Genomic DNA, 10,573 nt, shown 5'->3' with positions numbered 1-10,573 from the left:
ATAACTGCTGAAAGAAGAAGCAATTCGTCGCAGTTTTACTATTGATGAAACGGAAGGTTGGATAGACATCACGTCTATTTGTTGTCGGCCTTGGAGTAGTACATATGTCACAGTCGACGCTAAGAGTAAATAAGCTGAAGTCTACCCAGTTAAAATAGCAACTGTTCATGAAGTCATACGGTATTTACGACAAATATTATCAGATAACAAAAAGTGACTGGGTCAGATAACGGTCCTTAAATCACTAATATCCAATTTATTAGGAAAGCTGCTAAAAAGGCCAGTATAAACACGCCTAAATAAAATACTTGCAGGTACTTATTTTGATTTACCAGCTGAACTCTTAGTAATGCGAATTACAAGTAGAAGAAGAATTAGAAGACCAGAGAAACTAATGTATTATGGGTACAGATACTACTACTAGGCAATGTATTCGATCAACTGATAATAGTTTATCGAAAGTATAAACGTAAGGGGCGTAAGGTTTGTTGCAGGCCTGAATTAGCAATCAACGAAGAAGGCGCCTTTAAGATCTATGGCCAATGGCCAGAGTGGTGAAGAGACATCTTTCCGAAAATACGAAGATCACCACACCATTTCGCGTGTTCCTTTTAAAAAACCTCAACACTTAAGAACAACGATGAAGTAGAAAATGGTATCGATCGTTCAACTTTGAGCGGTATTCTTTATAAGTAACTCTAAAAAAAAGACCAGAAGTGGGATTCAACTTGATGGCAATTGAAAATCAACCAAATGTAAGTTTAAGGTACGTTTAAATTAGAGGAAAGAAAAATTTGAACGGGTCAATTCATGCCTGTCGATGTTGTGTCTTAGACCACACGTATGTATATGGGGTGTTTCATGTAAAATATGTTACAATATCAATTTTATAACAGAAAGATATAGATATAAAACTTACATTACAGGCCCGTAGGTAGTACTCATTGAGTACAGGTTCCTGCTTTTATTAGAAGCGGCTGTGGCGCTTCGGTCGCTAAGAACCTGTATATCCTTCTGCGAATCCTTCGTTGATGTTTGACTGCTGTTAAGGAGTTCCTTGGATACCTTCAGCGTTCCGTCCTTTAATAAAGTAAAGACAAATAGCGTTCGTATTTTCCATTCATAACTTCAATGGTTTAACGCATCAAATTGAACTGTTTGAAACGTTAGCTGTACGATTTCGTTAAATTTACACGTTTTCGTTATAGGGCTATTGGTAAAAGTATTAAAGTGTGTTCATTTCTATTAAATGATATATAAATACTCCCCTTTTACCTCTTTATTATTCATTTTTTTTTATATACAAGCACTGTTCCTCTGCTAGCAAGTTGCTCTGCTCTGTCGGTTTCTTTGTGAGCGACATATTACGTAGAATTCAGCCTCCAAAGATGGAGATTCCGTTTTCGTAGAAGTTTATCATGCATGCACCGTATCTCACTTTTACTAAGGTCAAACAGCTATAATTGTGCCGCACAGAACGAGGACTTTATAATTGAGAGGACCACTGAAAGATGATGTACTGAACATGTAAAGCTCCGTGAACTGAGTAAACATGACAAGGAAGCACGTTCCGATTGCCTGCCAACATACCTCCCGCCATCGAGCAACTCACAACTACAGTAACAAGTACGCTTCTGAATATAAGCTTAGGCTCAAAGTGAAACCAGATCACTAATCCATAAAGACGATGATTTCGCCTTTGGTGGGAGGACAACGAAATCAACAAGGATTTGTATGTAGCCTAGTCGACCTGATTTAGGCCGCACATAGCAAAAATTGAAAGTCGCCGCACTGTAAAAGTTGCAAAAGTGAGAGGTTTTTTTTGCATCTTCGTTTTAACGGATCACCACCTTTACCGACCACTGAAAAATGAAATCAGTAATCGTACATTTGATATTAAAGCTGAAAATTTTTAGCAGAAAATAATCATCTAGCTGGCACAAAAGTGAGGGCAGTGTAGCGAATACACAGTTCGTCGTTGTAGCTTCGCGTAAAGCGCCGCGTGTTTCGTCGGCTGCAAAAAATACTGACGTTAATTACGTTCCAACCTAACATTTACCTGTCGGGGCTTAATCTAACGATAATATAGGTCATACGGTATAGAATAGTCGAAATCAAGATCCATTCGACTATAGATGCTATATCGTTTAGCAGGTATTGGAGTTATTCTAATTTCCTACTAAGTTGGACCACGTCTGCTGTGGTTATGGTAAAAGTAAGGTGAATGTGAACTTACCCTGCCAACTAGTTTAGCTCTCTTTTTGGCCCGTTCCAAAAGGTATTTACGCAACCAACTTTCAGCATCGGTCGTTAGGGAAAACAGAGATAGGCCAAGCCACATTCCGATGTAACCGCCCATATAACCGAATGCTTCGATTAACTGTGCACCATATTGAAATAGTGTCGTTATAATACAGTCTCTTCAATATAGTAACATATCGCTTGTAACTTACAGCGTTTGCCCTTAGCCAGATCGATCATCAGAGCTATTTTTGCAATTCAGACTTTCGCACGGCACCGTTACGTCTGATTTTTAGCGCGATGAACTAGAAAAAGCCATTTTTAGCATATATAACTACGTACGCTGAGTTTAGGTTGGTACTGGAATATTTTTTGCGAATCGGACGAAAATTTGACGGAGACAGAAAACGACTGCCGATCTTTTTCCTTTTTGTCCTCACCCAGTGAAGTTAAGCGAACATCATATGTGGTCTCGCTGAAAGAATCGAAATTAACAAGCGTACGTTTCAAAACAAATTTCATAGAAACTAACCCATTGTAGGAATATTGATCGCTGTACAAATAACTTACCCCTTCAAACAACAACATTTATAGTTTTCTTTTCGTAATAAACCGTCATCACTGACCAGTATTTCACAAAAGGCCAAGCTAACAAGTTGTATAATAGAATATAATTTCTGACTTCGATAGACAGGCGTCAAATCCACCAAAATGAGGATTTTCAGCCGGATTGAAGCGGGCTGATCAGGAAGCTTCCGGAGAAGATGGTGCAGAACTATTGAATCGATGAAGTACTAGCTTATTTATGGAAATTTCTTATCTACTCAATCAGTAGAAGGGTTGTTAAGGGGCGTTTCAGAAAGAGGCGTATCACGGCGCTGGGGCTATTATAGTTTACGTTTAATAGGAAACTACCGAACGCGTTATGCGTTAGGAAATTGTCACAAGACTATTGTTCCAGGTAAATCATTGAAGGGAGTTACTTTCGGCTGGAAAAGAACGCTTAGATTCATTTTTTTTTCCCTGTTTACGGTTCTCGTTGAGGTCAGCGAATTTCATGAAAGCCGTACATCTTAAACTTCGTCACAAGTAACCGAAAAATGTAACTCTGAACCCAAATTCGCAAAATATTGCCTTCTTTTTGCTGAACGGAATCAATTCTGTGATAGGACTCCAGATGTTTGAAGAATAATCTTTACGACTGTTTGCAAAAAGTCTAGATGTGGTCGTACTGCGTGTTTATTGGTGCCGCCAACATATCTTCCTGTTGAGGTCGCACGTCCGAGTGACATTTCGTGCGTGCACTATCGCACCGTCAGCATGGAACGGGATCAAAACTGTGCACGGAGCTGCTTTAGGTCGACTAAATTATTGTACTTACAGACAAGGGGGTCCGCATTTTTCCATACACTTCGGAATCGTATCATTGGCAAGTTGCTTCTCACAAATGACTGCAACGGACCCAAACACAAGATGCGACAAGAACTGATAATTTCTTACGCGGTGGCCAAACTGGCTATAAAACACTAGTGCTTTGCTAACCTAGATTAGATTTTTTCCGATAATAATAATATAGATTTATTTTGTCTATTATTTATGGCTAAGTAAAATATTCTTACCGAGATCTTCGACGCTGCAGGTCTTGTAAGGGACAAATCCGGCAAATTCGTGCGTATTCCGTATACAGCCGCACTGAACGTTTTCGGCCTCCATCACACACTCTTGAATGCACAGCTGAGAACAGACAGACAAGATCAAAACATTAGACAAGCCCCTTTCTAAAAAGAAGAAGAGGTAGCTCTAAAAAGAAAAGGTAAACTCTTCCTTAAATGGTTTTTCGTTTGCTACGTCCTGTACCCAGGCAACTCACGTCTTGGGTGAGGTATCCAAAAAAGTGCGGACGTTTTCCCAGCGCATTGTAGTCAGTACATTTAGACGCGAACGGCGACGGTAGCCTCTTTACAGTTTGCTGGGCCACCGAAACGGTATAGCTCAGTCCTGGGAATTGTAAAAGGAATAGCAGCTTACCATCCGCTATTAGAGGTCACAATAAAAACGGTCCTAGTAGATGACAGTAGGAATAATTGATATACAGCAGTCTGAATACAAAAACATATCTTCGCTTTTGTTATTTCCTCATTGATTATAATACGTAATAATAGTTTCGCCACTTTTTAGCTTCGATACTTCACGCATGTCGTGCGACTCAAAGCAGTGGAACGCGGAAAAAAGATCTCGTAACAACATCAAACGCACATGGCTTAGAGATAGATTGATTTTGCCGAAATCACCTATTAGAGTAAAGGTCCAACGACAGTTGCATAATGGAACCGACCTGGCTTTATAGCTATAGAGGACAATCGGTCTGGAGGTATTGTCTCGGATCGATGTACTACCAATGGAAGCTTCTGGGTGTTGACTAGTTGGAGTGATTTTTCGGGTAGCCAAGCAGCACGTAGTAGTAGTTCTAACAGAAACGGTGGTACGCAGCTAATTAGTACTCGGTTAAATACGCAAACGCTGCGGAAATTCTCGTGAAGTCTAGGTTAGTTCTGTTATTGTTTAGGCAGAATGTTGTGTGGGGTCCCATTGTCCGGAGGTTTACGAACTAAATTTTTATCGCCCATATAAGAAGTGGTGGAAGATGCTCATGTTGGTTCAGTGTGCAATTTTTGCTTAATGAAAAATACTATGATAGTAATGAAAACGTGCTTGGAAAGCGTGACAAGCTTATTCATACTGTGTCATCTTGTTGACATACCCCATGTCCAAGGCATTGTGCATTTCTTAAAGCGATGATCTTCATCTGACCACTGTATAGCATCAACCGTGTAACACTGGGATCCAGGCGGGCGGAAATACGTTGGCCGCATTCTGACAAAGTATCCAAAATGGCGTGGAAGATCAAATTGAATTAATGTCTATAATGAAAGTACTTATTTATGGCATCAAAAACAAACAGATCGCTGAAAAGGGCGCACCGGGTGTTATGCATGTTATATAAGACGAACTTTTCGATCGTGAAAATTGAACGCCGTAGAATTATATTAACTATTGATAAATTATACTTTTTTCTTACGATCTGCAGTTGCCGTGCGTCATATGGCCCATTCTAACTAAATACAGTCATTGCCATAGGTGCTCTTGTGTGATGTGATCATCTGCTTTTGACGACGCGTTCTCATAGAAGAGTGACATATATAAATAATTCACTCTACTTTTTAGGTAATTTTCTACATATTGTAAATAATGTCGGATTTGCCTTCTTATACAATAACGTAACTTCAAAAAAAGATTTCAACAAGTTTTTATATGGTTTTTATGTGAACTTACATCTCGAGGCAGTTAAATGAAAAACAAGTGGTAACCGTTGAGCGCATTGTACAACGGAAAATATCTTTAACAGTGTACATCGAACGACTTCTCATCTCAGGATCATACTGCATGTAGTAGACGTCCGGAGAGATCTTCTGTGTCTCTGATGTACATCGATCTGGGTAAAACTCACATAATGCAGTGGCGTTTATCCTGCCATAACAAAAAAGTTACCTTTTTTTTTTATGATATTATTCCATGTCGTTGTTTTCTCTTAGCCCCCAAGGCACTAGCAGCAAAACCTCAGAACGTTTCAGAAAAAAGCTTATACTTTCTACAGTACTCAGACAAATCGTAATCAATCAAATAAAAGTGTCGAGTCCTACTGGCAAACAAACTGGTACGTAATTATTTCAACTATAACATTTTTCGGTGGTGTCTTAATGGTTATGGTTTCTTTTAAGGGTCCTCATATTATTTGACAATGCTGAATAAGTAGAAAAGTGCCGTATTTAACTATTATTAACGTAAATTTACACGAATCAGAAGGATTGCAACCACATATTGGCGACAGCTTTAATAACGTTTATCACTTGGTGTTACTTTCTCTAAACGTAGATCACGTTGCAAAGACTTTCAGCATGATCTTCCCTCATGCCGTTTGGATGATTTTTACCCACATTCTAGGCGTGGTCTAACCTAATGCGCTATGACTTGGGCTTAATGTTGCCGATTACCTACCATGTTTCTAAGCAGATCGTGATACCAGGAAAGAGAATGTTGCTTCGAGCTTCTTCGATAATGGTGACAGTGAAGGGGTAGGTTTGATACATTTCAAGGATTTCTGAAGTTTGATAAAGGAATCCAGCCAGACAACTTAACCACACCAAAATACGGATCACCTTTGATGATTGCACCATATTTGGTGAGATATCTCAGACTCGCTCACAAGCCTCTGCACCAGCTTCGTATGGTACACGCGGATTTTCACTATCTTTTGATCACCTCAAGAAAGTACAACTTTCTATCTTATTCCATCGGAGATTTAAGGAACCTTAGCTACTTAGATTATATCATATTCAATGCAGAGAAGGGTTTGTTGCATCCTGGTAACGTCGCTTTGTTCTAAACAGCTTTTAACAGTTTCCGTAGACAGTCGCACGAACCATGTTCACTAGATCATGTTGCGGTCGCATACAGAGGGAAGCAATTGTACTTTACTAGGCGATAAAGCGTAGGAAACTCAACCCTTGAATAGAGTATCTTTGGTAACTTTTTCGTTTCAGTAAGTGGGTGCCGCCAATGGAGCCCCACGCGACGCTTCGTTCATCTGAAAATAACGTCTGACTGGCGCCGCTGGCCACAACAGGGAGCTTTGTGCTACAGCCTTGGAACGTCCCTCGTCTTAGCCATATGCGTAATCACAATTCGAGACAACACAGCACGGAAAAACATGCATCTGTATGTAAATACGTGACTTCAACCAGTCGGAGGAACTGGTGGTAAGCTACCGATACATATGAAGCGAGTTGCTCAAATATACCACAAGCGAATTTGTGGTTTGGTCAGTTTGGCAGGGCTCGATAAAGGGAATGATTATGGAAGCAATTAATAATTCAACGATGTACAACATCGATGGTCGATAGGCCGTGAACATCTATAATGACAGAAGCTACAGTTGTCAGTGGTGTTGTGCGTATCGATCGATATCAAAAATGTCCAACTCAAACGGATTCCGCCTAATTTTGATCACTCGGACTTTACTCAACTATTTGTGAATCAGCCGGAAACGTAGAAACGTCTGTTGCCACCTGAAAACACGGTGGTTGTATAGACAGGTTGCAGTACGCACGATTCCGACGTCAATGCGCCAAACGTATAGTTCAATTCAAATACAGACGCGGCACTGAGTAAATTGAAAAGGATTACAGATCAACTTTTTTGTCTAGCTATTGTCATTCAATACACGAAAGTTTACAGTGAAACAATCGCATGAAACCATTGAATAGAAGAGACGTATTACTGTCACCTATACATAGATGCTGCATCTTTACTGCCTGCTAGTTTCTCGGATCAGTCCAGAAATGCTTGCCCTTCTCATGAAAGATCGCCTCGAACCCTTAGTCCAGCTGGAATGGGGAAGCTTTCATGATTGGATGCAGGCCCACCTGTACTGCCATCATTCTAATGCCTTCGTCCATCAGCAGCAAAAGTGACTAAATGACCATTTTGGTACGGAGAGTGTCCTCTCTTTCTTTCTTAGTCTGGCACCCCGTTATGTCGTAACACTGCTATTGTGCTAAGAAACTAGCGAGGTGGGGGTGGCATTTGTGCTGTAGCAGCTGCAGGAGAGACTTGCCCACTGTATCTCAGTTGTCGTCCGGTCCACGTCATTTTCTTCCCTCTGCATCAAATTGACATCAGTAGCTCATCAAGGACGACACTCACAAACAGAAACACAGGCGCAGGCACAAAAGGACATGAACTTCATACACTATCACCTCTCCTTCTTTCCTCTCACGCGCTCTGTCTCCTTTTCTCCACGGACTCACTCACTCACTCACCCACCCACCCATTCACTGTCTCTCGCCCCCTCTCTATGGGTGTCCTGTCTCCCTCAGCAAACATCATTGGTCGGTATTGACTGTCGTGGCTCATGGCTGACTCGGCTTCTGGCCAATGGAACGCACTTTCTCTTCGATGTTTTGCTTCTTATGGCTCACATAAGACGACGCTAAAGGTTAGAGAGTGTTGGATCGTCAGCAAGAACGAGGGATCTGCTGAGTGGGATGGGGTAAAGGAGAGGAAAAGGGCATAATGGGACTGATCGAGTCCGGAGACGACGGGTAACTGGATGGCCCAGATAGTCGCAGCCCTACGTCTATACTTTGGGTCAAACAAGATGGGTCCTAAGAGTCTTCAGTTATGGGTTGCACAACCGGTTTGGTACCATACGAGAAGCAATGACATAAAGGCATCGAGTTGCGGGGGAGGATGGGTCGAAAGTCTAATGCAGTGGACTTCGTGGGAAGGAAACAATTTCCTAGACTCTGGCTAATGTTTAAATTTTGATGGGGTCTGTCAGGCCGTTAAAGAAAAATAGTGAAATTTCTTCTCAAGAAGTGTTCCACCTACAGCTAGTTGTCCAGAAAGATATGCTTACTTACATATATCCTTAATTTTTTACGCATTGTGAGAATACGTCTAATATTTAAATTTATATTAGTATAGGCCAGCAGAGGTCGTTTAAGCGATCGCGTCTTTCGTTCGCTCGCTCGCTAGCGCAGCGAGCTGATTTCTGTCGGTGTATTTGGCATTCTTTTTCAGTTGCGAAAGCTCGATGCGATGAACATATGACGATGAAGCCGCTGAACGAGAACGCGGCTGCCCGTTCGACCGATGGAAAGTGTACACACGAAGGGAGAATGATTTCAAAGATGTGAAAATAAAATGTAGAAACAAATGAAAAATTGCAAATAGAGAACCGGAAAAAAAAAAAAAAAAAAAAACAATCGTTGTTCCGAAATCTGAGATACCGGGCTGCTAGACGACACAGCTGTCGTATTGAACGAGGGCGAACTCTCTGCTTCAGGATGTTGCCATCATGCAAGCTAGTAAGCAGCCAGCCACGTTCCTCGATCTGATAAAAGTACTTCATTACTATTTGGAACAAAGTCATAGGCAGCTGTCTCAAGAAGCTACTGTACTCGCACGTGAATAAGACCGTTTTCGCTCGACCAATTTGTTTTTTACGATATGACAATTTTCGAGGGGCAAAAAATAACTGAGTGAATGTCTAAGAGGAGATCAAGCGTAGCGTCGCTAAAACAGTTGTTACCACCGACCAACACTAGATCGCTGTGGGTACACATTGTCTTAGTAACAACCCCACTCAATCACATACGATGACACCCAAGTTCACCTCTAATCGTCAATTTTGATAGCATATTAGACTCGGGAGAGCTATTTTGGACGTTTAAAAATGACACTGATCCGTTTGAAAATGATGTCCAGGATTTGAGCCTTGAAACGTAAGCAAAGGCAAATTATTTTGAAGGGTGCGATGGCTATTGTGGATAAGGTCAGTAGAAAAGGCCATCGAAGTCCGGCAGCGACTGCGAATAGAAAGGCGGACAAACTAAGGAGTTCGACTGTGTGGGCTCAGGCACTAGGGATCAAGCATTCCTGATAAGGAGTGCTACTGATTACGTCATCTTATAAGAGACCGTTGCACGATCCGAGAAGATCGGATTTTTCAATTTCGGAAAAACAAGACGCGTGGGACATCTTTAATTGCCCAAAGTTAACGTTAAAGCTAAAAAAAAAAAAACAGCGTCAAAATACGAGTTGAAATTCGTTTGAGCGTTGTGTGAGTTAAGTAATGTTCATCGCTGATCTTCTCTAAATCAACGCCACCGTCGAAATGATCCGGTGGCGATACGGCTATCCCGTACCCCTAAAAAATGAAAAGCAGTTTCTCGCTTAGCTGAATATCCACTGCAACAGCTAAACTAAGTGAAATGAGTGATATGCCATACATTTGGTAGACGCTTGCACGTATATACGCCTCGCGTGCTCTTCTCATCACTCCGCTCCACCTGGATTTACGTAGAAAAACTCTGCATAGTAATAACAGCTTTTCTTTGTATCGATCAACCATTTATTAGCAACGAGGTGTTATCCTCGCTCCGGGAATAAGCCGGCACCCTCGCCCATAGATAGATCCTTCTTTTCGAGTATGCATGTACTTCGACGTATCCATAGGATAAGTACTATGTATATGGAACCTCATTTCGGTACCATGTAAAATACTTGTGCTAGGAGATAAAACATATTATTGGAATAATGGAGAAATGATTTTTTATAGGCAGAAAGGGCGATTGCCTATGTTTACGGCAGGTCTGCAACACAACCTATAATAGAAATTACTTTGTGCGAAGTTCCTGGAACGAAAGTTGGCCGTATGCACTTATACTTTCTATATTTTTCTATTTCTTTAGTTCACTTATTGTCGCCT

The 10,573-nt window shown here is 41.1% G+C and overlaps 1 protein-coding gene across 2 annotated transcripts in view; it reads right to left on the bottom strand.

The window, feature by feature from the left end:
* LOC111264929 (uncharacterized) overlaps positions 1 to 10,573 on the bottom strand; it is a 55,522-nt gene that overhangs the window by 5,611 nt on the left and 39,338 nt on the right. Inside the window, exons 1-10 of one of the 2 annotated variants that reach the window (XM_022841198.2) lie at positions 6,298 to 6,489; positions 5,575 to 5,769; positions 5,003 to 5,115; positions 4,577 to 4,708; positions 4,112 to 4,239; positions 3,861 to 3,975; positions 3,623 to 3,692; positions 2,584 to 2,716; positions 2,237 to 2,380; positions 920 to 1,080 (exon numbers count right to left, since the gene is read on the bottom strand). In XM_022841198.2, the coding sequence (XP_022696933.2) occupies positions 920 to 1,080; positions 2,237 to 2,380; positions 2,584 to 2,716; positions 3,623 to 3,692; positions 3,861 to 3,975; positions 4,112 to 4,239; positions 4,577 to 4,708; positions 5,003 to 5,115; positions 5,575 to 5,769; positions 6,298 to 6,476 (1,370 nt within the window). In that variant the 5' untranslated portion in view covers positions 6,477 to 6,489. Of the gene's footprint in view, positions 1 to 919; positions 1,081 to 2,236; positions 2,381 to 2,583; positions 2,717 to 3,622; positions 3,693 to 3,860; positions 3,976 to 4,111; positions 4,240 to 4,576; positions 4,709 to 5,002; positions 5,116 to 5,574; positions 5,770 to 6,297; positions 6,490 to 10,573 lie in introns of those variants that run through there. The other variant, XM_086970256.1, reaches the window with a different exon arrangement.

The sequence above is a fragment of the Varroa jacobsoni genome, unplaced genomic scaffold, assembly GCF_002532875.2.
Source record: "Varroa jacobsoni isolate VJ856 unplaced genomic scaffold, vjacob_1.0 scaffold_914, whole genome shotgun sequence".
Classification (NCBI taxonomy): Eukaryota; Metazoa; Arthropoda; class Arachnida; order Mesostigmata; family Varroidae; genus Varroa; species Varroa jacobsoni.
This window is presented reverse-complemented; position numbering and strand designations above follow the sequence as displayed.